General features: G+C 37.2%; 8 protein-coding genes across 9 annotated transcripts; all 8 read right to left on the bottom strand.

The window, feature by feature from the left end:
* Positions 1–3449: 3449 nt before the first annotated feature.
* Positions 3450–5640, bottom strand: LOC135133197 (alaserpin-like). 2 transcript variants are annotated; one of them, XR_010281152.1, is made up of 5 exons: positions 5523–5640; positions 4686–5477; positions 4491–4641; positions 3890–4442; positions 3450–3840 (listed from the first exon to the last, which is right to left on the bottom strand). XR_010281152.1 is itself a non-coding variant. In XM_064061496.1 (4 exons), exons 1-4 carry the CDS (start codon positions 5625–5627, stop codon positions 4315–4317), a joined length of 1176 nt encoding a protein of 391 aa, XP_063917566.1. In that variant the 5' UTR covers positions 5628–5640; the 3' UTR covers positions 3450–4314. The 2 variants fall into 2 exon arrangements, 1 of the variants encoding a protein (XP_063917566.1); XM_064061496.1 differs by having other exon boundaries at positions 3450–4442.
* A 184-nt stretch (positions 5641–5824) lies between these two features.
* Positions 5825–7364, bottom strand: LOC135133190 (alaserpin-like). The gene is made up of 4 exons (XM_064061489.1): positions 7152–7364; positions 6321–7097; positions 6123–6273; positions 5825–6073 (listed from the first exon to the last, which is right to left on the bottom strand). The coding sequence occupies exons 1-4, from the start codon at positions 7248–7250 to the stop codon at positions 5937–5939; spliced, it is 1164 nt and encodes a 387-aa protein (XP_063917559.1). The 5' UTR covers positions 7251–7364; the 3' UTR covers positions 5825–5936.
* On the bottom strand, positions 7152–9130 carry LOC135133191 (serine protease inhibitor 3/4-like). The gene is made up of 3 exons (XM_064061490.1): positions 8640–9130; positions 7805–8593; positions 7152–7759 (listed from the first exon to the last, which is right to left on the bottom strand). The coding sequence occupies exons 1-3, from the start codon at positions 8754–8756 to the stop codon at positions 7472–7474; spliced, it is 1194 nt and encodes a 397-aa protein (XP_063917560.1). The 5' UTR covers positions 8757–9130; the 3' UTR covers positions 7152–7471.
* Positions 9131–9215: 85 nt separating this feature from the next.
* On the bottom strand, positions 9216–10846 carry LOC135133193 (serine protease inhibitor 3/4-like). Its single transcript, XM_064061492.1, has 5 exons — positions 10744–10846; positions 10486–10599; positions 9657–10439; positions 9460–9610; positions 9216–9403 (listed from the first exon to the last, which is right to left on the bottom strand). Exons 2-5 carry the CDS (start codon positions 10594–10596, stop codon positions 9267–9269), a joined length of 1182 nt encoding a protein of 393 aa, XP_063917562.1. The 5' UTR covers positions 10597–10599; positions 10744–10846; the 3' UTR covers positions 9216–9266.
* Positions 10796–12697, bottom strand: LOC135133192 (serine protease inhibitor 3/4-like). The gene is made up of 5 exons (XM_064061491.1): positions 12435–12697; positions 11609–12391; positions 11406–11556; positions 10946–11355; positions 10796–10876 (listed from the first exon to the last, which is right to left on the bottom strand). The coding sequence occupies exons 1-4, from the start codon at positions 12546–12548 to the stop codon at positions 11219–11221; spliced, it is 1185 nt and encodes a 394-aa protein (XP_063917561.1). The 5' UTR covers positions 12549–12697; the 3' UTR covers positions 10796–10876; positions 10946–11218.
* A 2314-nt stretch (positions 12698–15011) lies between these two features.
* LOC135131845 (serine protease inhibitor 3/4-like) lies at positions 15012–16302 on the bottom strand. The gene is made up of 4 exons (XM_064059695.1): positions 16228–16302; positions 15402–16184; positions 15199–15349; positions 15012–15148 (listed from the first exon to the last, which is right to left on the bottom strand). The coding sequence occupies exons 1-4, from the start codon at positions 16300–16302 to the stop codon at positions 15012–15014; spliced, it is 1146 nt and encodes a 381-aa protein (XP_063915765.1).
* A 771-nt stretch (positions 16303–17073) lies between these two features.
* Positions 17074–19541, bottom strand: LOC135131844 (serine protease inhibitor 3/4-like). Its single transcript, XM_064059694.1, has 5 exons — positions 19467–19541; positions 18641–19423; positions 18438–18588; positions 18259–18387; positions 17074–17090 (listed from the first exon to the last, which is right to left on the bottom strand). The coding sequence occupies exons 1-5, from the start codon at positions 19539–19541 to the stop codon at positions 17074–17076; spliced, it is 1155 nt and encodes a 384-aa protein (XP_063915764.1).
* Positions 19542–21599: 2058 nt separating this feature from the next.
* On the bottom strand, positions 21600–22903 carry LOC135133198 (serine protease inhibitor 3/4-like). The gene is made up of 4 exons (XM_064061497.1): positions 22822–22903; positions 21996–22778; positions 21792–21942; positions 21600–21741 (listed from the first exon to the last, which is right to left on the bottom strand). Exons 1-4 carry the CDS (start codon positions 22894–22896, stop codon positions 21605–21607), a joined length of 1146 nt encoding a protein of 381 aa, XP_063917567.1. The 5' UTR covers positions 22897–22903; the 3' UTR covers positions 21600–21604.
* Between the last annotated feature and the right edge of the window lie 1599 nt (positions 22904–24502).

Below are 24502 nucleotides of genomic sequence, written 5' to 3'. Positions count from 1 at the left end.
TCTTTCAAAGATTTTTTTTTTCTCTTCTGCATTCCCTATTTCTTTTTAAAACAATTCGATAATACTTCAAACAAGTTTCACTCAGTAATTTTTTGTCTCACAACTAAGTAAAAATTTATCACAATTGAGAGGGGAGCGGGTGGGCGGGGCAAAATTTTTGGTTTCCTTTTCTTAATATATATCTCTAACTTCCTTTCAACAATACGATATTTGAAACATGTTTTTTTTGTAAAGAAATATGAACTTGGCAGTTAAGCTCCGCCTCCCGTCTCACGACGAATAAAAAAGATTATCATATTTTAAACGGGGCTAGTGGGTGGGGCTAATCCATTGACTTTCACCAATAAAATGCTTGAAATATCAAATGGCGAATTATTATGTTTTAAGTGTAGTATTGTTGAAAAAAAAAACTGTATATATTAAGAGAAAAAAGTAAATGATTAAGCCCCGCCCACCCACCCCAATCTCAATTATGATGAACTTTTCATTTGTTGTGGGTTCGAAGGAGGAGTTTAATTGCAAAATCCACATTTCTTTACAAACATGTACCATTTTAAAAATATTTTAAATTTGTTCTTGCGAAAAGATGACTACAGCATATTAAGAAAAAACAAGGGCTCAATATATACCCCGCCACTCGTCCCCATTGCAATTCTATTAGTCGCAAGCCGGGGGGTGGAGCTTAATTACAAAATATTTGCCTCTCTACAAGAAATTACCATATGGAACGTGTTTTAAGTATCGTGTTGTTAAAAAAAACTATATATAAATATTAAGAAAAGAAACGCGTGATTAAACACCACCCACCCGCACAATTGATACCCGGCTGAATGGGTGGGGCATAATTGTGATTAAACCCCACCCACCCGCCGCTACCTCAATTGTGATGAATTTTTCATTCGTTGTCAGATCGAGGGGCGGAGCATAATTGCAAAATCCACATTTGTCTACAAAAATGTACCATTTTAAACATGTTTTAGGTTTCTTGTCGTAAAAATAAGACTGTCTCGAGACAAAAGACTGAGTTTTAATTACAAAATCCTTGTTTTTCTACAAAAAATTACCATGTGAAACTTGTTCTAAAGTAATGTATTCTTCAAAGAAAAAAGTTTTTTTCGCTTTGTCATTACCTACTTTTTCTTAAAACAATACGATAACATTTCAAACAAGTTTCACTCCGTAATTTCTTACACTGACTCACAACAAATAAAAAATTGATCACAATTGAGATCCGGGTGGGTGGGTGGGGCATAATTGTGATTAAACTCCATCCACCCGCCGCTCTTTGTACATCATAATGAATTTTTCATTCGTTGTCACTCTTCCCACAAACACAATCACTCCTTTGACTTTGATATAGTAAAGAAAAGGTCTGTCTGCTTTCAATATCTTGTGTGGTTCTCGTGGAGTACTCATAGCAACTGCGATCACCAAACAACAAATTTCAACCGCTACCAAAACCAAAATCACAAAACTTTCATGACCCAACGTCCTCCTTAACAAAAAGGAGGGTTTAGTTTACCTCGAAACCAACATCAAGTGGGTTTTCACCCCCCATAATCTAACTCTGGAGACCGTGAGCTTCGCCTTATCTAAATTTAAAAATCGAAAGTCAGCGCGACTTGAAAGTCGTGCCCTAAAATGTGAGTACTGTAGTTAACTTTGACAAGATTTTAATTTCCCTGTAGTTGGGGGTTGTCAAAGTTTTTGAAAAGAAGCGAACAGACTTGAGTGGAATCGAGACCTTAAGTTCTTCATAGCAGACCATCTCTTCATCTTGTATATCAAGGTGGGAGGAGTGATATTGTTTGCAGGTCGTGTGGTACTACCAAATTTATGAATACATATTGTACAATCTCAACCAATATTTAGGGCTTTTTACCCGCCCAACAAAAAGAATACAATTTTTTACTGATATATAGAAAATAAAAGGACGATCAAAGACGATCTCTCTCGTTGGTTGTGTAACGACAGAAATCATAACATTAGCTACAAAATCAAAATTAGATGCAACCATATCACCGATTGCCATACGTACCAAAAACCGTAGCAACCGCCGTTTCCACTCCTACCTCATTTAAATCAATGAAAGCCGACTGGACCACCTTGTCTACCACCAGATCTCCCTTCTTACCAGAAATCCCGCTCAGATCAGCTGTCTCACGGTCAAAAAAGGGGGCTTAGGATGAGGTTGTCGGTTTCAGTTTTAATTATTTGCTACAATGGTTGTGTTAATAGATTAACGATTTTGGAAAGCGTTACCTTGTATAGATCAGATGTGAAGCGATTGTTGGCTTCTATTATTTTTAAGTTTTGGTTCTGAGCTGTAGCGACGGCCATAAATAATAGAAAAACCAGAAGAGTCATTTTTGATATTTGAATGTGATAGACTATAATTGCAGTGTCACAAATGATGCCCATTGAAAGATATATGTGTAAAAATACGAGCCTGTGTACATAATTTACTGATAAGCGCACATGTTCAATAAGGTAGCGATCTACCATTTGGGTTATTTATGGGTGTAGTAAAAAAGGAATATTGCTATTTTAAGTATGTAATAAAAACTGACACAATACAGTCATCAAACAAAAATATAACTTGCTAAATAGAGACTTCATAACAAAAACGTAAAATACAACATTGTATACTTCCAACCATTTCAATAAAACAGTGGACCTAAATTGAGGACCAGCTTTGCAGGGGTCGTTAAGCCGATCCATAAATTGCGGTACCTAATCTACCTAGAAATAGTACCGACATCGGCTAGAGACACTAGCTGATGATGTTAGTTTTTACTTTCTAACTTACTAGGAGTATTTAATTATCGCTAATGCTAAAAAATAGCACACAATTGACACCCGAGTGGGTGGGTGAGACATAATTATGATTAAACCCCACCCACTCGCCGCTATCTCAATCATGATGAATTTTTCATTCGTTGTTAGAGCGGGGGGCGGAGCTTAATTGCAAAATCCACATTTATCTACAAAAATGTACCATTTTAAACATGTTTTAGGTTTCTCGTCGTAAAAACAACACTATGTATATTAAGAAAAAAAGTAAAAATATAGGCCCCACCCACCCTATCTCATTTGTGATTATTTTTTCATTCGTCTTGAGCCAAAAGACTGAGTAATTACAAAATCCTTGTTTTTCTACAAAAAATTACCATGTGAAACTTGTTCTGAAATAATGCATTCTTCAAAAAAAAAAGTTTTTTTCTCTTCTTCATTACCTATTTTTTCTTAAAACAATACGATAACATTTCAAGTTTCACTCCGTAATTTCTTACACAGACTCACAATAAATAAAGAATTGATCACAATTGAGATCCGGGTGGGTGGGTGGGTGGGGCATAATTGTGATTAAACTCCATCCACCCGCCGCTATCTGAATCATGATGAATTTTTCATTCGTTGTCAATCTTCCCATAAGCACAATCACTACTTTGACTTTGATATTGTTACGAAATAAACCCATACGCCGCCCCAGTACGACGCCTATGCGTCTTCTAGTATGTACGCGTTTCTTCTTGTATGTAGTATGACTCATGGGCCGCGCTGATGCAAGTGGATGTCGCGACGGGCCCAGAAATAGTCTCGAAGCGGCGCTCAAAAAGCCTGGAACCGGAAGTCGCGAATACCCAATTCGAGAAAGAGCTCGATCGCCGAAATAAAGATTTAAATAGAGGCCACCTTCGGGAATGAGGATTTATTCATGAAGTGATCACGTCGAGTCCAGCGAGTGTTCAAACAAGTTACGCCGAAGTTATTTTGTGCATAATTGCTGTAGTAGTTCTCATTGTGGTTCTCATGGAGTACTCATAGCAACTGCGATCACTAAACAACCAATTTCAACCCCTACCAAAACCAAAATCACAAAACTTACATGACCCAACGTCCTCCCCCACGAAAAGGAGGGTTTAGATTACCTCGAAACTAACATCAAGTGGGTTTTCACCCCCCATAATCTAACTTTGGAGACCGTGAGCGTCGTGAAAGTTGTCCCCCAAAATGTGAGTACTGTAGTTAATTTTGACCAGATTTTAATTTCTTTGTAGTTGGGGGTTGTCAAAGTTTTTGATATGGAGCGAGCAGACTTGAGCGGGATTGCTGGCGACAAAGGGGATTTGATATAATCAGCGCTGTTGTTCAGAAGAAGTTTGTTGAAGTGAACCAGAAAGAGGGTCTTGCGGACCTTAAGTTGTTCATAGAAGACCACCCCTTCATCTTCTACATCAAGGTGAAAGGAGTGATATTGTTGCAGGTCGGGTCGTACTACCAACTTTGTGATTGTATATTGTGCACACTCAATCAATATTTAGGGTTTTTTACCCGCCCAGCAAAAAGAATACATTTTTTGTATAATATATAGTAAATAAATGGACGATTAAAGACGATCTCTTTCGGTGGTTGTGAAACGACAGAAGTAGCAACGACACCTGTGGAATTAAAATTAGAACAACCATAGCACCAGTTGACGTACGTACCGACATATGTGGCAGCCGCTGCTTCCACCCCTCCTTCATTCAAATCGATGAAAGCCTTCTGGACCACCTTGCTTACCACCAAGTCACCCTTCTTTCCAGAAATCCCGCTCAAATCAGCTTGCGCACGGTCAAAAATTTTGCTTGCACCTAACTTCAAAAGCATCAAAATTGCCAACTAGTTCAACACGTACTCACACTTTGCAACGTTGCCTTCAGGTCCATGGTATTGTCAAACTTGAATTTGGGGATGGCGACGTTAACGTATGTCGATTCCAGCTGCCTTGAAACGTCAAAAACCTCACAAGCGTGCTTTTCCAACTCCGAAAGCCCGTCTTTAGCTTGAGGAAGCACAAACACCATAGAAAAATCGTCATTTGCAAAAGACAATTCCAGAAACTCAGCTTTCAAGCTCTTGCTTTCATGGTACTTGAAGTGTTTGCGCGAATGGTGCAAAAAGTCCACTTTGACCACATCGTTTGCCGTTCTGTAAAAATCCCCCTTCTGGGTGTTACTCACCGAGAACTGCACCGACCAGTTCCCTTTGAAACGCAACGCGTTGACCAGAACGAGAACTGTATCCGGTGTTAGAGCGTCCGGAGTTACCAGGTTCTTGATGACGTTGTGGGTTTTGTTTTCCACCCATTTGTTAATAGTGTCGGCTGCTTGTTGCGGTTTACCGAAATCCAGGGTTTCAGAAAGAGCGTCAAAGTAATCTTTTGCTACTGTCAGAAAAGTGTCTTTGATTTTGAAGTCCTTCTGTGCGAATAGTGCATTGGCTATGTTGCAGGCCACTTTGTCGTTCTTTTGGAGTTGTCCAAGAAGGTTTTTTTCTTCGGTTTGAATTTGCTTTTTGTCGTTTGGAAGGTGTAAGGTTTGGGCGAGTTCTTGCGCTGTTGATCCTTCGCAGCCGGAGTGGAGAAGAGCTAAGACTGTGTCGGCGGAAAGGGGGCTGAGGATGAGGTTGCCGGTTTCGGTTTTGATTATTTGCTACGGTGGTTGTGTTAATGGGTTAACGATTTTGGAAAGAATTACCTTGTATAAGTCAGAAGTGAAGCGATTGTTGGCTTCTATTATTTTTAAGGGTTGATTTTGAGCTGTGGCGGCAGCCATAAGTAGTAAGAAAACTAGAAGAGTCATTTTGATGCTTGAAAGTGATAGACAGGAGTGTTTATTTGTAACTAGATCGTTTAAATAGAAGGCCACAAATGACGTCAACGAAAAATATATGTGTTAAAAATGCATACCTGTGTACAGAATTTACTGATAAGACGCATACCTGTGAATTTTAATAAGCGACCTTCCAATTGGGTTATTTTCAGGTAAAAAAAGAAACATTGCTATTTTAAGTATGTAATAAACATCAAACACATACATTCAAGTATAATAATAACTTACTAACTAGATATTCATAACAAAAAGTGTAACAGAATTCGGTACTATTTAGGTTTAGTTTAATTTCAATGGATTTGTCACTCTTCCTACAAACACAATCACCCCTTTGACTTTGATATAGAATAGGAAAGGTCTGTCCGCCCTGAACATCTTGGGTGGTTCTGGTGGAGCACTCATCGGAACTGCGATCACTAAAACAACCATTTCAACCCCTACCAAAACCAAAATCCCAAAACTTACAAACATAGGTAGCAGCGGCAGCTTCAACCCCTTCCTCACTCACATCAATGTAGCTCTTCTGGGCAACTTTATCCACCACCAAATCACCCTTCTTACCTGCAATCCCACTCAAATCGGCACTCTTTTCGTCAAAAATCGAACTAACCCCCATCTGAAACACCTCTTAGAGTGAACAAACCCAACCACTTGTGTACTTACATTCTTCAACACTTTCTTAAAATCCAGACTCGTTTCGATGCGAAACTTCGGCAGCAACACGTTGACAAACGTACTGGCGAATTTCTTAGGCCTGAGTACTTTCTTCATCTGAGTTTCCAGAAGTGGTAACCCGTCTATGTCATCAGGAACCACGATCACCATAGAAGCTTCCTCTCCTTTAAAAGGCAATTTCAAAAAAGTCGCCTTCAAGCTGTCGCTTTGGTAGTAGTTGAAGTGCTTCTCGTGCAGGATCATCATGTCGACTGTGGTGTTTTCAGACGAAGAAAGGTGAAAATTTAGCTTCTTGGTGTAAGCTATGGGGAAGGCTTCCGACCAGTCGGCTTTGAAATACAACGCGTTAACCAAAAGCACTCTAGTCCGATCATTGAAGCTAGAAGGGGTCACCAAATTTTTGATCGTGTTGTTGGTTTGTTGTTCCACCCACGAGTTGATGGATTGAGAAGCCTGGTTTTGGTCGCTGAAATCTAAATTCTGGGTGTCGGCGTCGAAAGCTCGACACATTCTTCGAAACACGTCGCTAATAGCGAAGTTTTTTTTGACGTAGACTTTGTTAACGGTACGCATTGTGTACTTTTTTGACACGAAGGAAAGATTTTGGAAGGTCGCTTCGACCACTCTGGGGTCGTCTGTGAAGTTTAGCGCGTTTTTGATTTCCGTGGCACTTTCTCCCTTGCATCCTGTTTGAGTGAGAGCTAGGATGGTTTGAACCGAAAGAGGACTAACAATGAGGTTATTGTTCGTGTTTTTTGCGATTTTCTAAAAGTAGGGTTATTAATTATTGTTAAACGGAATTGGTTAGTTTGTACTTACCTTGTAGGCAGTGGCTGCGAATAATTTGTTTGACGTTTTAAAATCTACTTCGGCGGATAAAACTAGAGTCGTTGTAAAGAGAACGTAAAAGAGCTTCATCTTGGTTAAAATAACTGTGTGTTTATGAAAATGGATATCAAAACGTCGCTCTGAGGTCAAGTGATAACACCGAACGTAAAGATTGCAAAGTCGCGGTTTTCCCGATTTATCAGTTCTTGGACTCCGCTTCGTTACGATTAGGAAATAGGAGTGTTGTGTTTTCCACATTAACGTAATTCATTGTGTGGTTTTATTAAACATTTACAACATTCTGATTATTTTTATTGTTGCGTGGGGTCTAAAACCCGACCAATGCACACAATCAAATCTTTAACCTTTACGTAATAGATGAAAGGATGGTCCGCTATGAACTCCTTCGTCGGTAAAAAAGCAGCAGGAGATGCACTTCTCTCTGTATTTGTAGCAGTACTAGAAGCAGCATCTATCCCCCCTTCTTCCACCTTAAAATAAACCTTCTGTAACACGTTGTTAACAAACAAACTCCCTTTTTTCCCAGCAGCGTCGCTCAAATCAGCCGTTTTTTTCTCAAAAGGAGCGTTAACCCCCATCTAGAAATCACACTCTAATTCTGGCAAAAAACCCAAAATACTCACCGCTTGCAGGATATTCTTCAGGTACCCCCTAGTCTCAGTCTTGAATTTCGGCACAACCACAACCACATTTTCTACCACGAACGGTTGCGGTTCTAGAACTTTCTCAATCTGGTTTTCTAGATTGCCCAAACCATTTTTGGCGTTCGGTAGCGCTATGACCATAGACACCTCTCCTCCTTGAAACGGTAGCTCCAAAAATCTGGCATTCAACTCCACGCTCTCGTACAAGTTATAAAGGTGGGCCTCGTTTTGGAGCAACGTGTCAACGAAAATCTCATTGTCAAGATTTTTATAGAAAAGTGTGCGTGCCGAAAGCGGAGGAAAAGGGTTTGACCAGTTGGCTTGTAGATAGAACGCATTGAGAACCACCATACCGGTACCACTTCCAAAGCTGCTAGCCGAAACCATATTTTTGATCTTGTTTTTGGTGTTCTTCTCCACCCACTTGTTTATAGTTTTGGCGGCTTTCGCCCTTTTCGAAAAGTCGATGCTTTCGGTTGTGGCTAAATACACTTGTTTGGCTACAGTTTTGAAGGTTTTTTTGAAGGGGAGGTTCTTTTTGCCGTAGACTTTGGTGACAAAGTGGAATGTGTAGAAGCCGTTGCCTTTTAAAGTCGGAAGGAGGGTTTTAAAACCGGCTTCGATTGCGTTTTTGTTGTTGGGTAGGTGAAGGGCCGTTCGGATTTCGTCGGCGGTACGGCCTTTACACCCTGATTGGATGAGGGCGAAGGCTGCTCCTGCACTGAATGGGCTTATGGCGAAGTTGCGGTTGCTGCTGAGGTGGATGGTCTGCAATCGTAGCTAGAAACAACTGGAAAAGAGTTTGAGGTACTACCTTGTAGAGCGAAGAGGCGAAGCGGTTGTTCGCGTTGACTATTTCCTGAAGGGCTAAGTCGTCAGCGTTTGCAACTAGTGTTAAAAATAGTACTACTATTAGTACTACAGCGTGCATTTTTAGTGACTTCGTGATAGTGCTTAGATAAAATAATACAGTTCATTTTCGTGCTTGAATTTAAATTGCTTTTTCGCACTTGTTAGTGGGTAATAGGGTGTGTCGAATTATCGGAACACGTCGGAGGAAGTACCATTAAATCGACACAATGCGTTTTTAATTGGGTTGTTGATGAAACCTGTTAACGAAAATTTAAATGGTGTGAATGGGTCATTAATGACCGGTGACACTTAACAATGAATTTTTAATGCTTATAAAGAAATTTATTTATAGACGGGTTTCCCATTACTGAGTCAACAGGTTTCCACCGCACTTCGATAACCTTGTCAATGTTTACAGTTTCTATCAAATATTTACTCACACATTTACGTATAGTTCGTACAATTTTGCTGTGGTACTTGCGAATCACCATGTCCGCATGGTACGACTCCAAAGAACATTTAATACAAAAACACACAGTGAAGGTACGTTTGGATTTATTAAAAAAATATATCTAGAAAACATCGGTCTCTACTGACTCGGATCCACAACTCTTCCTGCGAAAATCACCAAATCCTTCACTTTAATGTAGAAGATGAAGGGATGATCGGCTATGAATTCCTTGGGTGGTACCGCGTAGTAAGTGCCACTCAATGGAACACCAACAACTAAAATAATCAATTGTGTGGTGTAAAAATCGCCAATTTGGTTTAAAAACACATACCAGCGAAAGTGGCAGCTGCAGCCTCCACCCCATTTTCACTAACATCAATAAAAGTCTTCTGTCGTACCTTATCAACAATCAAATCTCCCTTCTCTCCTGCAATTCCACTCAAATCGGCTTCATCATCCCTGAAAACTTTGTTCACACCCAACTACAACAACAAATTACTTTCACAATAAAAATCAGTCAAGTGGTACCTGTTGAAGAATGGTTTTCAGATCAACCACACTCTCGATTTTGAATTTGGGTAACACGATCCTAACGTTAGTCTTGTCGTAAGAAGGAGCGTCAAAAACCTTGTCCAATCCACTTTCCAGAGCAGACAATCCGTTGCGTTCGTTCGGTAGTACCACGGTTAAAGTAACATCGTCCCCTTCAAACGGCAATTCCAGGAACTTAGCACCCAATTCTTGACTTTCATAGTAGTTCTGGTACAACGTATCATGCATCATCTCCACCTGCACTTTATCCTCGCCCCCTTTGTAGAAATCTTGCTCGAAAGTACCATACCTTTCAAACGGAACCGACCAATTCCCTTTGAAATACAGAGCGTTGATTAAAATCGCCCGCGTGCGATCATCCAAATCCTCTGCGTTGATCAAGTTCTTGATTTTGTTGTTGGTACGACCTTCCACCCACCCATTCATGGTAGCTGCAGCCGCACCCCTTTGCTCGAAATCGATATTCTCCAACTCCGCGTCGAAATCAGTGGCGACTTTCTTGAACTCGTCTCGGATTTCGAAATTTTTCTTTATGTAGATTTTGTTCGCCGATTGGAGGGTGTAGGGGTCGGTTTTGCGCAACAGTGGCTGCAGGGTTCGTACAGCGTCTTCTATTTTTTCCTGGGAGTTGGGGAGGTGGAGGGCGGTTCGGATTTCTTCGGCGGTGGCATCTCTTGCTCCAGATTGGGTTAGAGCGAGGATGGTTTCCACGGATAACGGGCTTACTAAGAAATTACCTTTTTCGTTGTTGGTGATTTGCTAAAAATAGTGGGTTAAGCGAGGCATGAGAGCGTTTGGGTTTTACTTTGTATAGCGACGTGGTAAACAAGTTGTTGCCAGAGGTGAATTCTCGAAGAGACGCTTCGGTGGCCAAGGTCAAGGGTACGTACAGCAAAAGACATAAATAAGGCTGCATTTTCTGAAAAAGAACAAAAAGTGGTTGGGCGAGGTCGTACCGGAGGTGTTAATATGTTGAAAAAAATCTTAACGGTTAAAAATACTCAAAATAGGTAGTACGAGAAGTTGTTAAGTCGTACTGCGTGATTAATTAGTTAGTACTTACGTATTAGGAAATTTTTCGTTTGTTAAAGTCGTTTCAAAGAAAGCGACTTCGATTCGGCCACAACTAAGCGACGACTGTGTTTACAATCTCGTGTTCAATGTTATCCCCACACCTGTGATTCTTGATCTTATGTCTAGTTTGGGTGCAATGGGTACGATTCGTACGGGTCATTAGCTGTCCCTCACTACGTGTTTAAACTCACCTATTGTTAGTATAATGATTTACTGGGGAATTTCACACACACTTTTATTGACGATAAACACGAAATGGTGGTCATAGGTGTAATACACTAAGCGTGGATCAGATAAGCTCAAACGGTGGATCGATATTACGACAAAAAAATAAACACAGTTGTTGTAACGGTACTTTAGACGCTTTGTCCTCTATGGAATCACATTTAAATAATACCAAATATGTTGTTGTTGATATTCAAAATTTATTGACAGAAGTGTTAAAAATAATTGTATATTGAATTTTACTGAGTCGGATCCACAACTCTTCCTGAGAAAATCACCACATCCTTCACTTTAATGTAGAAGATGAAGGGATGATCGGCTATGAACTCTTTCGGTGGTGCCTCAGGGGACAAGGAAAGACTACATTGGACAAAACCTAAAACACACTGTAAGTATCTAATAGTCATATCTATGCTGCAGGCATACGAAGGTAAGTAGCAGCTGTTGCTTCCACTCCACTTTCATTAACATCAATAAAACTCTTCTGTTGTATTTGATCGACAACAAGATCTCCCTTATTGCCGGCAATTCCACTTAGGTCGGCTTCTTCACCTTTAAAAACCTTGTTAAGACCCAACTAAAAAAAAAAAGTAAATTACTTTTACAATCAATGGCTAAAAATGTAGTACCGTCTGAAGGATTGTCTTCAAATCTATCGTACTTGTAATCTTGAATTTGGGTAAAGCTATTCTAACTTTCTCCCAGGTGTAAGAAGGGACTGGGAAAATCTTCTCCAACTGAGTTTCAAGAACGGACAATCCGTTCCTTTCGTTCGGTAGTACCACGGTAAAAACAACCTCATTCCCTTCAAACGGTATTTCTATAAATTTGGCACCTAGTTCTTGACTTTCATAATAGTTCCGGTACAATGTATCATGCATGGTATCCACTTGTACTTTTTCCGTACCCAGTTTATAGAAATCTTCCTTCGTAGTCCTAGAAGTTTCGAAAGTGGTCGACCAGTTCGCTTTGAAATACAGAGCGTTTATTAAAACAGCTCTGGTGTGATCACCTAAATCCTCTCCGTTAATCAAGTTCTTGATTTTATGGTTGGTACGATTTTCCACCCAATCGTTCATGGTACTAGCGGCGGCATTGCTTTGCCCGAAATCTATATTTTCTAATTCCGAGTCGAAAACTGTAGCCGATTTTCTGAATTCGTCCCTTATCTGGAAATTATTGTTGATGTAGATTTTATTCGCCGATTGGAGGGTGTAGAGATCGTTTTTCTTCAAGAGTGGTTGGAGGGTTTGAATGGCAGCTTCTATTTTTTCTTGGGAGTTGGGGAGGTGGAGAGCTGTTCTGATTTCTTCAGCGGTTGCATCTTTAGCTCCTGATTGGGTTAATGCGAGGATGATCTCCACTGATAAAGGACTTACAAGAAAATTACCATGGTCGTGGGTGGTGATTTGCTGAAAAATGGGTTTATTGATGAAGCAAAGATTGGAGTTTTACCTTGTATAGAGATGTCGTGAACAAATTGTTACCAGAGATAAACTCTCGGAGAGAAGTTTCAGTGGCGAAAGTCATAGGTATGCAGTGGAGCAAAAGATGAAAATAAGACTGCATTTACTAAAAAATTAAAAAAATTTGAGTTGAGGATAGTAAATTTAGGTTGACCTGTTTTAGAAAATGTTTTTAATGTTGCAGGAGCTGTTGGAACACAAAACTAAAGCACTAAAGTAAATATTCTGTTTAGAATCTCTTGCTCATCACAACTGAAAATAATCGAAACAATCATTTTATATTATACATAGATCGAATAAAATTACTTAGTATGAATCATTTGCGGTCAACCACGATATTATGTTTAGACTTATTTATTACAAAAAAACAGTGATTATCCTGAACTTGACTTTTTATCGCCGATATACGTTCACCTAAACGACAAAAAAATGGATCTAAAGAGTTTAGACAGTACTTCCCTTGCTATCAGAAACGTAACGACGGCATGCCTACTATGTTTTTACTTCCCGAGCGTAAGCAAAGGAAGTATTGTAATCGAGTCCGTCGGCCGACTCTCTACTTTTACGTTTTCTCGATTTTTCATGACCCCTAGAAGACGAAGAAATAGGTCGCCCATTTCCGTCTGTCTGTCCGTCTGTCCGTCTGTCCGTCCGTCCGTCTGTCCGTATGTCCGTCTGTCCGTATGTCCGTCTGTCCGTCTGTCTGTCTGTCTGCCGTCCCGGATTTTTATAAGACAGATAATCTCCGAAAGTACTGGACCGATTGTTGTGAAATTTTGTACTTATATTAGGAATATCATGTAGATGCTAAGTAAAATTTGTCTAATCATCCCCACCACTTATGCGATGACGTCACTTCAAAATTGTACATAGTAAATGGGTTTTAAATTGTATAAAATAACATAGTCCTACATCTGTAGTTTACGACTCCGAATTGACTTTTTAAGTGAGTGAGTGAGTGAGTGAGTGAGTGAGTGAGTGAGTGAGTGCGTGAGTGAGGGAGTGAGTGAGTGAGCGAGTGAGTGAGTGAGTGAGTGAGTGAGCGAGTGAGTGAGTGAGTGAGTGAGTAATTAAGTGATTAAGTGATTAAGTGATTAAGTGATTAATCACGAATCACGAATCACTAATCACTAATCACGAATCACGAATTACCAATCACTAATCACGAATCACTAATCACGAATCACTAATCACTAATCACTAATCACCAATCACGAATCACTAATCACGAATCACCAATCACGAATCACGAATCACGAATCACAAATCACTAATCACCAATCACGGATCACGAATCACGAATCACTAATAACTAATCACGACTCATGAATCACGAATCACAAATCACTAATCACTAATCACTAATCACTAACCACGAATCACGAATCACGAATCAGTAATCACGAATCACGAATCTCGAATCACGAATCACGAAATCACGAAATCCAGAAATCACGATCAGTGATCAGTGATTAGTGATTAGCGATTTTATTTGTTTGGTGGTTTGCAATCTTGGGGTTTTTTCTTTCTGATTTTCCTTTCGGATTTTTTAATTTCTAAGTTTTGCAGTTTTATTTTTCAATGTTCCTATTTTTTCCGATTTTTGAAGAATTTTTTAATTTTTCGTCGTTTGGAATTTTGGAATTTTTCAACTTTTAGTCCTTCGATTTTTAATTTTTCAGTCTCTCGATTTAAATATTTAGATTTTTAAATAACAACCATTTATTTACGAAAGTGTTCATTACATAAATCAAACTAAACAAAATGAATTAATTTTTATGTTTAGTATTCCGATTTTTAGTAGTTTGATTTTTAAGTTTTGATGTTTCAATTTTTCGTTTCTTCAATCTTACGATTTTTAGAAATGTGTTAGATTGTTAAATTTTTTACTTTTTCAATCTTGCAGGTTTAAAATTTTTAAGTTTTTCATTTTTGATTATTTTCTCGGTGTCTCAACTTTTCAATTTTTCGATTATTTAATTTTTCAGTTCCTCAATTTTCGATTTTCCGTTCTTCAATTTTTCAATTTTTTAGATACTTTAATGTTTCCTTCAATTTTGCGTTTTTTCCTCTCTCTATTTTTTTACAATTTTTTAATTTTTTTATTTTCTATTTCCCAAAGTCTTAAACTTTTCGATGTTTCATTGTTATAATTTTTCGGTTTTAGTTCGTTTTTTTCCGATTTTTGAACAATTTTTTAATTTTTAGTTATTTTATTTTTTGCTGGTTTGCAATCTTGCGGTTTTTCCTTTCCGAATTTTTAATTTCCAGGTTTTTCAATTTTTCTATTTCTATTTCCAAAATTCTTAAATTTGATTTAAAAAAAAAAAATTGTAGTGATATTCCTAATATAACTACAAAATTTCACAACACTCGGCTTAGTACTTTCGGAGATTATCTGTCTAATAAAAATCCGTGACCACAGACAGACGGACATACAGACGGACAGACGGACGGAAGTAAAAAGTGCAAATATGTGCGCTCAAGACCACAAACTCAGTTGTTGACAGCCAAAATTTATTGAAGGAGATTTACAAAAATGGTAAAAATAATTGAACATTGAATTTTACTGACTCGGATCCACAACTCTTCCTGAGAAAATCACCACATCCTTCACTTTAATGTAGAAGATGAAGGGATGATCGGCTATGAAGTCTTTCGGTGGTGCCTCAGGGGACAAGGAATCACTATGGTGAACAAAACCTAAAACACACTGTAAGTATCTAATAGTCATATCTATGCTGCAAGCATACGAATGTAAGTAGCAGCTGTTGCTTCCACTCCACTTTCATTAACATCAATAAAACTCTTCTGTTGTATTTGATCGACAACAAGATCTCCCTTATTGCCGGCAATTCCACTTAGGTCGGCTTCTTCATCTTTAAAAACCTTGTTAATACCCAACTAAAAAAAAAAAGTAAATTACTTTTACAATCAATGGCTAAAAATGTAGTACCGTCTGCAGGATTGTCTTCAAATCTATCGTACTTGTAATCTTGAATTTGGGTAAAGCTATTCTAACTTTCTCCCAGGTGTAAGAAGGGACTGGGAAAATCTTCTCCAACTGAGTTTCAAGAACGGACAATCCGTTCCTTTCGTTCGGTAGTACCACGGTAAAAACAACCTCATTCCCTTCAAACGGTATTTCTATAAATTTGGCACCTAGTTCTTGACTTTCATAATAGTTCCGGTACAATGTATCATGCATGGTATCCACTTGTACTTTTTCCGTACCCAGTTTATAGAAATCTTCCTTCGTAGTCCTAGAAGTTTCGAAAGTGGTCGACCAGTTCGCTTTGAAATACAAAGCGTTGATTAAAACAGCTCGGGTGTGATCACCCAAATCCTCTCCGTTAATCAAGTTCTTGATTTTATGGTTGGTACGATTTTCCACCCAATCGTTCATGGTACTAGCAGCGGCATTGCTTTGCCCGAAATCTATATTTTCTAATTCCGAGTCGAAAACTGTAGCCGATTTTCTGAATCCGTCCCTTATTTGGAAACTATTCTTGATGTAGATTTTATTCGCTGATTGGAGGGTGTAGAGATCGTTTTTCTTCAAGAGTGGTTGGAGGGTTTGAATGGCAGCTTCTATTTTTTCTTGGGAGTTGGGGAGGTGGAGAGCTGTTCTGATTTCTTCAACGGTTGCATCTTTAGCTCCTGATTGGGTTAATGCGAGGATGATCTCCACTGATAAAGGACTTACAAGAAAATTACCATGGTGGTTGGTGGTGATTTGCTGAAAAATGGGTTTATTGATGAAGCGAAGATTGGAGTTTTACCTTGTATAGAGACGTCGTGAACAAATTGTTACCAGAGATAAACTCTCGGAGAGAAGTTTCAGTGGCGAAAGTCATAGGTATGCAGTGAGCAAAAGATGAAAATAAGACTGAATTTTCTAAAAAATTAAAAAAATTTGAGTTGAGGATAGTAAATTTAGGTTGACCTGTTTCAGAAAATGTTTTTAATGTTGCAGGAGCTGTTGGAACACAAAACTAAAGCACTAAAGTTCTGTTTAGAATCTCTTGCTCATCACAACTGGAAATAATCGAAACAATCATTTTATATTATACATATATCGAATAAAATTACTTAGTATGCAACATTTGCGGTCAACCACGATATTATGTTTAGACTTATTTATTACAAAAAAACAGTGATTATCCTGAACTTGACTTCTTATCGCCGATATACGTTCACCTAAACGACAAAAAAATTGATCTAAAGAGTTTAGACAGTACTTCCCTTGTTATCGTGACGTGACGACGGCATGCCTACTATGTTTTTACTTCCCGAGCGGCGTAAGCAAAGGAAGTATTGTAATCGAGTCCGTCGGCCGACTCTCTACTTTTACGTTTTCTCGATCTTTCATGACCCCTAGAAGATAAAGAAATAGGTCTCCCATTTCCATCTGTCTGTCCGTCTGTCCGTCTGTCCGTCCGTCCGTCTGTCCGTCTGTCCGTCTGATCACTAATCACTAATCACGAATCACGAATCACGAATCACGAATCACGAATCACTAATCACTAATCAGTTATCAGTTATCAGTTATCACTAATCACTAATCACGAATCACTAATCACGACTCACGACTCACGACTCACTAATCACTAATCACTAATCACTAATCACGAATCACGAATCACTAATCACAAATCACGAATCACGAATCACGAATCACGAAATCAAGAAATCACGAAATCACGAAATCACGATCAGTGATCAGTGATCAGTGATTAGTGATTAGTGATTTTATTTGTTTGGTGGTTTGCAATCTTGGGGTTTTTTCTTTCTGATTTTTTCATTTCTAAGTTTTGCAGTTTTATTTTTCAATGTTCCTATTTTTTCCGATTTTTGAAGAATTTTTTAATTTTTCGTGGTTTGGAATTTTGGAATTTTTCAACTTTTAGTTCTTCGATTTTTAATTTTTCAGTTTCTCGATTTAAATTTTTAAATTTTTAAATAACAACCATTTATTTACGAAAGTGTTCATTACATAAATCAAACTAAACAAAATATTTAGTATTCCGATTGTTAATAGTTTGATTTTTAAGTTTTAATGTTTCAATTTTTCGTTTCTTCAATCTTACGATTTTTAGAAATGTGTTAGATTGTTAAATTTTTTACTTTTTCAATCTTGCAGTTTTAAAATTTTTAAGTTTTTCATTTTTGATTATTTTCTCGGTGTCTCAACTTTTCAATTTTTCGATTATTTAATTTTTCAGTTCCTCAATTTTCGATTTTCCGTTCTTCAATTTTTCAATTTTTTGGATACTTTAATGTTTCCTTCAATTTTGCGTTTTTTCCTCTCTCTATTTTTTTACAATTTTTTAATTTTTTTATTTTCTATTTCCCAAAGTCTTAAACTTTTCGATGTTTCATTGTTATAATTTTTCGGTTTTAGTTCGTTTTTTTCCGATTTTTGAACAATTTTTTAATTTTTAGTTATTTTATTTTTTGCTGGTTTGCAATCTTGCGGTTTTTCCTTTCCGAATTTTTAATTTCCAGGTTTTTCAATTTTTCTATTTCTATTTCCAAAATTCTTAAATTTGATTTAAAAAAAAAAAAAATTGTAGTGATATTCCTAATATAACTACAAAATTTCACAACACTCGGCTTAGTACTTTCGGAGATTATCTGTCTAATAAAAATCCGTGACCACAGACAGACGGACATACAGACGGACAGACGGACGGAAGTAAAAAGTGCAAATATGTGCGCTCAAGACCACAAACTCAGTTGTTGACAGCCAAAATTTATTGAAGGAGATTTACAAAAATGGTAAAAATAATTGAACATTGAATTTTACTGACTCGGATCCACAACTCTTCCTGAGAAAATCACCACATCCTTCACTTTAATGTAGAAGATGAAGGGATGATCGGCTATGAAGTCTTTCGGTGGTGCCTCAGGGGACAAGGAATCACTTTGGTGAACAAAACCTAAAACACACTGTAAGTATCTAATAGTCATATCTATACTGCAAGCATACGATAGTAAGTAGCAGCTGTTGCTTCCACTCCACTTTCATTAACATCAATAAAACTCTTCTGTTGTATTTGATCGACAACAAGATCTCCCTTATTGCCGGCAATTCCACTTAGGTCGGCATCTTCACCTTTAAAAACCTTGTTAATACCCAACTAAAAAAAAAAAGTAAATTACTTTTACAATCAATGGCTAAAAATGTAGTACCGTCTGCAGGATTGTCTTCAAATCTATCGTACTTGTAATCTTGAATTTGGGTAAAGCTATTCTAACTTTCTCCCAGGTGTAAGAAGGGACTGGGAAAATCTTCTCCAACTGAGTTTCAAGAACGGACAATCCGTTCCTTTCGTTCGGTAGTACCACGGTAAAAACAACCTCATTCCCTTCAAACGGTATTTCTATAAATTTGGCACCTAGTTCTTGACTTTCATAATAGTTCCGATACAATGTATCATGCATGGTATCCACTTGTACTTTTTCCGTACCCAGTTTATAGAAATCTTCCTTCGTAGTCCTAGAAGTTTCGAAAGTGGTCGACCAGTTCGCTTTGAAATACAAAGCGTTGATTAAAACAGCTCGGGTGTGATCACCCAAATCCTCTCCGTTAATCAAGTTCTTGATTTTATGGTTGGTACGATTTTCCACCCAATCGTTCATGGTACTAGCAGCGGCATTGCTTTGCCCGAAATCTATATTTTCTAATTCCGAGTCGAAAACTGTAGCCGATTTTCTGAATCCGTCCCTTATTTGGAAACTATTCTTGATGTAGATTTTATTCGCTGATTGGAGGGTGTAGAGATCGTTTTTCTTCAAGAGTGGTTGGAGGGTTTGAATGGCAGCTTCTATTTTTTCTTGGGAGTTGGGGAGGTGGAGAGCTGTTCTGATTTCTTCAGCGGTTGCATCTTTAGCTCCTGATTGGGTTAATGCGAGGATGATCTCCACTGATAAAGGACTTACAAGAAAATTACCATGGTGGTTGGTGGTGATTTGCTGAAAAATGGGTTTATTGATGAAGCGAAGATTGGAGTTTTACCTTGTATAGAGACGTCGTGAACAAATTGTTACCAGAGATAAACTCTCGGAGAGAAGTTTCAGTGGCGAAAGTCATAGGTATGCAGTGGAGCAAAAGATGAAAATAAGACTGCATTTACTAAAAAATTAAAAAAATTTGAGTTGAGGATAGTAAATTTAGGTTGACCTGTTTCAGAAAATGTTTTTAATGTTGCAGGAGCTGTTGGAACACAAAACTAAAGCACTAAAGTTCTGTTTAGAATCTCTTGCTCATCACAACTGGAAATAATCGAAACAATCATTTTATATTATACATATATCGAATAAAATTACTTAGTATGCAACATTTGCGGTCAACCACGATATTATGTTTAGACTTATTTATTACAAAAAAACAGTGATTATCCTGAACTTGACTTCTTATCGCCGATATACGTTCACCTAAACGACAAAAAAATTGATCTAAAGAGTTTAGACAGTACTTCCCTTGTTATCGTGACGTGACGACGGCATGCCTACTATGTTTTTACTTCCCGAGCGGCGTAAACAAAGGAAGTATTGTAATCGAGTCCGTCGGCCGACTCTCTACTTTTACGTTTTCTCGATCTTTCATGACCCCTAGAAGATAAAGAAATAGGTCTCCCATTTCCATCTGTCTGTCCGTCTGTCCGTCTGTCCGTCCGTCCGTCTGTCCGTCTGTCCGTCTGATCACTAATCACTAATCACGAATCACGAATCACGAATCACGAATCACGAATCACTAATCACTAATCAGTTATCAGTTATCAGTTATCACTAATCACTAATCACTAATCGCGAATCACGAGTCACTAATCACTAATCACGAATCACGAATCACGAATCACGATTCACTAATCACTAATCACGAATCACTAATCACGAATCACTAATCACTAGTCACGACTCACGACTCACGACTCACTAATCACTAATCACGAATCACGAATCACTAATCACGAAACACGAATCATGAATCACGAATCACGAATCACGAATCACGAAATCACGAAATCACGAAATCACGATCAGTGATCAGTGATCAGTGATTAGTGATTAGTGATTTTATTTCTTTGGTGGCTTGCAATCTTGGAGTTTTTTCTTTCGGATTTTCCTTTCGGATTTTTTAATTTCTAAGTTTTGCAGTTTTATTTTTCAATGTTCCTATTTTTTCCGATTTTTGAAGAATTTTTAAATTTTTCGTGGTTTGGAATTTTGGAATTTTTCAACTTTTAGTTCTTTGATTTTTAATTTTTCAGTTTCTCGATTTAAATTTTTAGATTTTTAAATAACAACCATTTTTTTATGAAAGTGTTCATTACATAAATCAAACTAAACAAAATGAATTAATTTTTATGTTTAGTATTCCGATTTTTAGTAGTTTGATTTTTAAGTTTTGATGTTTCAATTTTTCGTTTCTTCAGTCTTACGATTTTTTAGAAATGTGTTAGATGGTTACATTTTTTACTTTTTCAATCTTGCAGTTTTAAAATTTTTAAGTTTTTCATTTTTGATTATTTTCTCGGTGTCTCAACTTTTCAATTTTTCGATTATTTAATTTTTCAGTTCCTCAATTTTCGATTTTCCATTCTTCAATTTTTCAATTTTTTAGACATTTTAATGTTTCATTCAATTTTGCGTTTTTTCGTCTCTCTATTTTTTTACAATTTTTCAATTTTTCTATTTTCTATTTCCCAAAGTCTTAAACTTTTCGATGTTTCATTGTTATAATTTTTCGGTTTTAGTTCGTTTTTTTCCGATTTTTGAACAATTTTTTAATTTTTAGTTATTTTATTTTTTGCTGGTTTGCAATCTTGCGGTTTTTCCTTTCCGAATTTTTAATTTCCAAGTTTTTCAATTTTTCTATTTCTATTTCCAAAATTCTTAAATTTGATTTAAAAAAAAAATTGTAGTGATATTCCTAATATAACTACAAAATTTCACAACACTCGGCTTAGTACTTTCGGAGATTATCTGTCTAATAAAAATCCGTGACCACAGACAGACGGACATACAGACGGACAGACGGACGGAAGTAAAAAGTGCAAATATGTGCGCTCAAGACCACAAACTCAGTTGTTGACAGCCAAAATTTATTGAAGGAGATTTACAAAAATGGTAAAAATAATTGAACATTGAATTTTACTGACTCGGATCCACAACTCTTCCTGAGAAAATCACCACATCCTTCACTTTAATGTAGAAGATGAAGGGATGATCGGCTATGAACTCTTTCGGTGGTGCCTCAGGGGACAAGGAAAGACTACACTGGACAAAACCTAAAACACACTGTAAGTATCTAATAGTCATATCTATGCTGCAGGCATACGAAGGTAAGTAGCAGCTGTTGCTTCCACTCCACTTTCATTAACATCAATAAAACTCTTCTGTTGTATTTGATCGACAACAAGATCTCCCTTATTGCCGGCAATTCCACTTAGGTCGGCTTCTTCACCTTTAAAAACCTTGTTAATACCCAACTAAAAAAAAAAAAGTAAATTACTTTTACAATCAATGGCTAAAAATGTAGTACCGTCTGAAGGATTGTCTTCAAATCTATCGTACTTGTAATCTTGAATTTAGGTAAAGCTATTCTAACTTTCTCCCAGGTGTAAGAAGGGACTGGGAAAATCTTCTCCAACTGAGTTTCAAGAACGGACAATCCGTTCCTTTCGTTCGGTAGTACCACGGTAAAAACAACCTTATTCCCTTCAAACGGTATTTCTATAAATTTGGCACCTAGTTCTTGACTTTCATAATAGTTCCGGTTCCATGTATCATGCATGGTATCCACTTGTACTTTTTCCGTACCCAGTTTATAGAAATCTTCCTTCGTAGTCCTAGAAGTTTCGAAAGTGGTCGACCACTTCGCTTTGAAATACAAAGCGTTGATTAAAACAGCTCTGGTGTGATCACCCAAATCCCCTCCGTTAATCAAGTTCTTGATTTTATGGTTGGTACGATTTTCCACCCAATCGTTCATGGTACTAGCAGCGGCATTGTTTTGCCCGAAATCTATATTTTCTAATTCCGAGTCGAAAACTGTAGCCGATTTTCTGAATTCGTCCCTTATCTGGAAATTATTCTTGATGTAGATTTTATTCGCTGATTGGAGGGTGTAGAGATCGTTTTTCTTCAAGAGTGGTTGGAGGGTTTGAATGGCAGCTTCTATTTTTTCTTGGGAGTTGGGGAGGTGGAGAGCTGTTCTGATTTCTTCAGCGGTTGCATCTTTAGCTCCTGATTGGGTTAATGCGAGGATGATCTCCACTGATAAAGGACTTACAAGAAAATTACCATGGTGGTGGGTGGTGATTTGCTGAAAAATGGGTTTATTGATGAAGCGAAGATTGGAGTTTTACCTTGTATAGAGACGTCGTGAACAAATTGTTACCAGAGATAAACTCTCGGAGAGAAGTTTCAGTGGCGAAAGTCATAGGTATGCAGTGGAGCAAAAGATGAAAATAAGACTGAATTTTCTAAAAAATTAAAAAAATTTGAGTTGAGGATAGTAAATTTAGGTTGACCTGTTTTACAAAATGTTTTTAATGTTGCAGGAGCTGTTGGAACACAAAACTAAAGCACTAAAGTTCTGTTTAGAATCTCTTGCTCATCACAACTGGAAATAATCGAAACAATCATTTTATATTATACATATATCGAATAAAATTACTTAGTATGGATCATTTGCGGTCAACCACGATATTTTGTTTAGACTTATTTATTACAAAAAAACAGTGATTATCCTGAACTTGACTTCTTATCGTCGATATACGTTCACCTAAACGACAAAAAAAAATTGATCTAAAGAGTTTAGACAGTACTTCCCTTGTTATCGTGACGTGACGACGGCATGCCTACTATGTTTTTACTTCCCGAGCGGGGTAAGCAAAGGAAGTATTGTAATCGAGTCCGTCGGCCGACTCTCTACTTTTATGTTTTCTCGATCTTTCATGACCCCTAGAAGATAAAGAAATAGGTCTCCCATTTCCATCTGTCTGTCCGTCTGTCCGTCTGATCACTAATCACGAATCACGAATCACGAATCACGAATCACTAATCACTAATCAGTTATCAGTTATCAGTTATCAGTTATCACTAATCACTAATCACTAATCGCGAATCACGAACACTAATCACGAATCACTAATCACTAATCACGAATAACGAATCACGAATCACTAATCACGAATCACGAATCACGAATCACGAATCACGAATCACGAATCACGAATTACTAACCACTAATCATTAATCGCGAATCACGAATCACGAATCACGAATCACGAATCACGAATCACAAAATCACGAAATCACGAAATCACGAAATCACGATCAGTGATCAGTGATCAGTGATTAGTGATTAGTGATTAGTAATTTTTTTTGTTTGGTGGTTTGCAATCTTGGGGTTTTTTCTTTCTGATTTTTCTTTCGGATTTTTTCATTTCTAAGTTTTGCAGTTTTATTTTTCAATGTTCCTATTTTTTCCGATTTTTGAAGAATTTTTAAATTTTTCGTGGTTTGGAATTTTGGAATTTTTCAACTTTTAGTTCTTTGATTTTTAATTTTTCAGTTTCTCGATTTAAATTTTTAGATTTTTAAATAACAACCATTTATTTACGAAAGTGTTCATTACATAAATCAAACTAAACAAAATGAATTAATTTTTATGTTTAGTATTCCGATTTTTAGTAGTTTGATTTTTAAGTTTTGATGTTTCAATTTTTCGTTTCTTCAATCTTACGATTTTTTAGAAATGTGTTAGATGGTTACATTTTTTACTTTTTCAATCTTGCAGTTTTAAAATTTTTAAGTTTTTCATTTTTGATTATTTTCTCGGTGTCTCAACTTTTCAATTTTTCGATTATTTAATTTTTCAGTTCCTCAATTTTCGATTTTCCATTCTTCAATTTTTCAATTTTTTAGACATTTTAATGTTTCCTTCAATTTTGCGTTTACAATTTTTCAATTTTTCTATTTTCTATTTCCCAAAGTCATAAACTTTTCGATGTTTCATTGTTATAATTTTTCGGTTTTAGTTCG

Source organism: Zophobas morio, unplaced genomic scaffold (genome assembly GCF_036711695.1).
Source record: "Zophobas morio isolate AGI-343-1 ecotype UQ-CSIRO unplaced genomic scaffold, CSIRO_AGI_Zmor_V1 ptg000021l, whole genome shotgun sequence".
In the NCBI taxonomy this organism is placed as follows: Eukaryota; Metazoa; Arthropoda; class Insecta; order Coleoptera; family Tenebrionidae; genus Zophobas; species Zophobas morio.
Note: the sequence above shows the minus strand (reverse complement) of the source record. Positions and strands in the feature narration are given on the sequence as shown.

What these genes read in the sequence shown, in the direction of transcription:
- LOC135133190 (XM_064061489.1), bottom strand. Translation starts at nt 7,250, where the DNA reads ATGAAGCTCTTTTACGTTCTCTTTACAACGACTCTAGTTTTATCCGCC. An exon ending in TTAAGAAAGTGTTGAAGAAT is followed by an intron (nt 6,274 to 6,320) that starts GTAAGTACACAA and finishes GAGGTGTTTCAG; the next exon opens with ATGGGGGTTAGTTCGATTTT. An exon ending in TGCCGCTGCTACCTATGTTT is followed by an intron (nt 6,074 to 6,122) that starts GTAAGTTTTGGG and finishes TGGTTGTTTTAG; the next exon opens with TGATCGCAGTTCCGATGAGT.
- LOC135133197 (XM_064061496.1), bottom strand. Translation starts at nt 5,627, where the DNA reads ATGACTCTTCTAGTTTTCTTACTACTTATGGCTGCCGCCACAGCTCAA. An exon ending in TGAAGGCAACGTTGCAAAGT is followed by an intron (nt 4,642 to 4,685) that starts GTGAGTACGTGT and finishes ATGCTTTTGAAG; the next exon opens with TTAGGTGCAAGCAAAATTTT. An exon ending in AGCGGCTGCCACATATGTCG is followed by an intron (nt 4,443 to 4,490) that starts GTACGTACGTCA and finishes TTAATTCCACAG; the next exon opens with GTGTCGTTGCTACTTCTGTC.
- LOC135133198 (XM_064061497.1), bottom strand. Translation starts at nt 22,896, where the DNA reads ATGACTTTCGCCACTGAAACTTCTCTCCGAGAGTTTATCTCTGGTAAC. An exon ending in TCACGACGTCTCTATACAAG is followed by an intron (nt 22,779 to 22,821) that starts GTAAAACTCCAA and finishes CCCATTTTTCAG; the next exon opens with CAAATCACCACCCACCACCA. An exon ending in AACAGCTGCTACTTACCTTC is followed by an intron (nt 21,742 to 21,791) that starts GTATGCCTGCAG and finishes AGTGTGTTTTAG; the next exon opens with GTTTTGTCCAGTGTAGTCTT.
- LOC135133192 (XM_064061491.1), bottom strand. Translation starts at nt 12,548, where the DNA reads ATGCAGTCTTATTTTCATCTTTTGCTCCACTGCATACCTATGACTTTC. An exon ending in TCACGACATCTCTATACAAG is followed by an intron (nt 12,392 to 12,434) that starts GTAAAACTCCAA and finishes CCCATTTTTCAG; the next exon opens with CAAATCACCACCCACGACCA. An exon ending in AACAGCTGCTACTTACCTTC is followed by an intron (nt 11,356 to 11,405) that starts GTATGCCTGCAG and finishes AGTGTGTTTTAG; the next exon opens with GTTTTGTCCAATGTAGTCTT.
- LOC135131845 (XM_064059695.1), bottom strand. Translation starts at nt 16,302, where the DNA reads ATGACTTTCGCCACTGAAACTTCTCTCCGAGAGTTTATCTCTGGTAAC. An exon ending in TCACGACGTCTCTATACAAG is followed by an intron (nt 16,185 to 16,227) that starts GTAAAACTCCAA and finishes CCCATTTTTCAG; the next exon opens with CAAATCACCACCAACCACCA. An exon ending in TGAAGACAATCCTGCAGACG is followed by an intron (nt 15,350 to 15,401) that starts GTACTACATTTT and finishes TTTTTTTTTTAG; the next exon opens with TTGGGTATTAACAAGGTTTT.
- LOC135131844 (XM_064059694.1), bottom strand. Translation starts at nt 19,541, where the DNA reads ATGACTTTCGCCACTGAAACTTCTCTCCGAGAGTTTATCTCTGGTAAC. An exon ending in TCACGACGTCTCTATACAAG is followed by an intron (nt 19,424 to 19,466) that starts GTAAAACTCCAA and finishes CCCATTTTTCAG; the next exon opens with CAAATCACCACCAACCACCA. An exon ending in TGAAGACAATCCTGCAGACG is followed by an intron (nt 18,589 to 18,640) that starts GTACTACATTTT and finishes TTTTTTTTTTAG; the next exon opens with TTGGGTATTAACAAGGTTTT.
- LOC135133193 (XM_064061492.1), bottom strand. Translation starts at nt 10,596, where the DNA reads ATGCAGCCTTATTTATGTCTTTTGCTGTACGTACCCTTGACCTTGGCC. An exon ending in TGAAAACCATTCTTCAACAG is followed by an intron (nt 9,611 to 9,656) that starts GTACCACTTGAC and finishes TTGTTGTTGTAG; the next exon opens with TTGGGTGTGAACAAAGTTTT. An exon ending in TGCAGCTGCCACTTTCGCTG is followed by an intron (nt 9,404 to 9,459) that starts GTATGTGTTTTT and finishes TGATTATTTTAG; the next exon opens with TTGTTGGTGTTCCATTGAGT.
- LOC135133191 (XM_064061490.1), bottom strand. Translation starts at nt 8,756, where the DNA reads ATGCACGCTGTAGTACTAATAGTAGTACTATTTTTAACACTAGTTGCA. An exon ending in TCGCCTCTTCGCTCTACAAG is followed by an intron (nt 8,594 to 8,639) that starts GTAGTACCTCAA and finishes CTACGATTGCAG; the next exon opens with ACCATCCACCTCAGCAGCAA. An exon ending in TGAAGAATATCCTGCAAGCG is followed by an intron (nt 7,760 to 7,804) that starts GTGAGTATTTTG and finishes TGTGATTTCTAG; the next exon opens with ATGGGGGTTAACGCTCCTTT.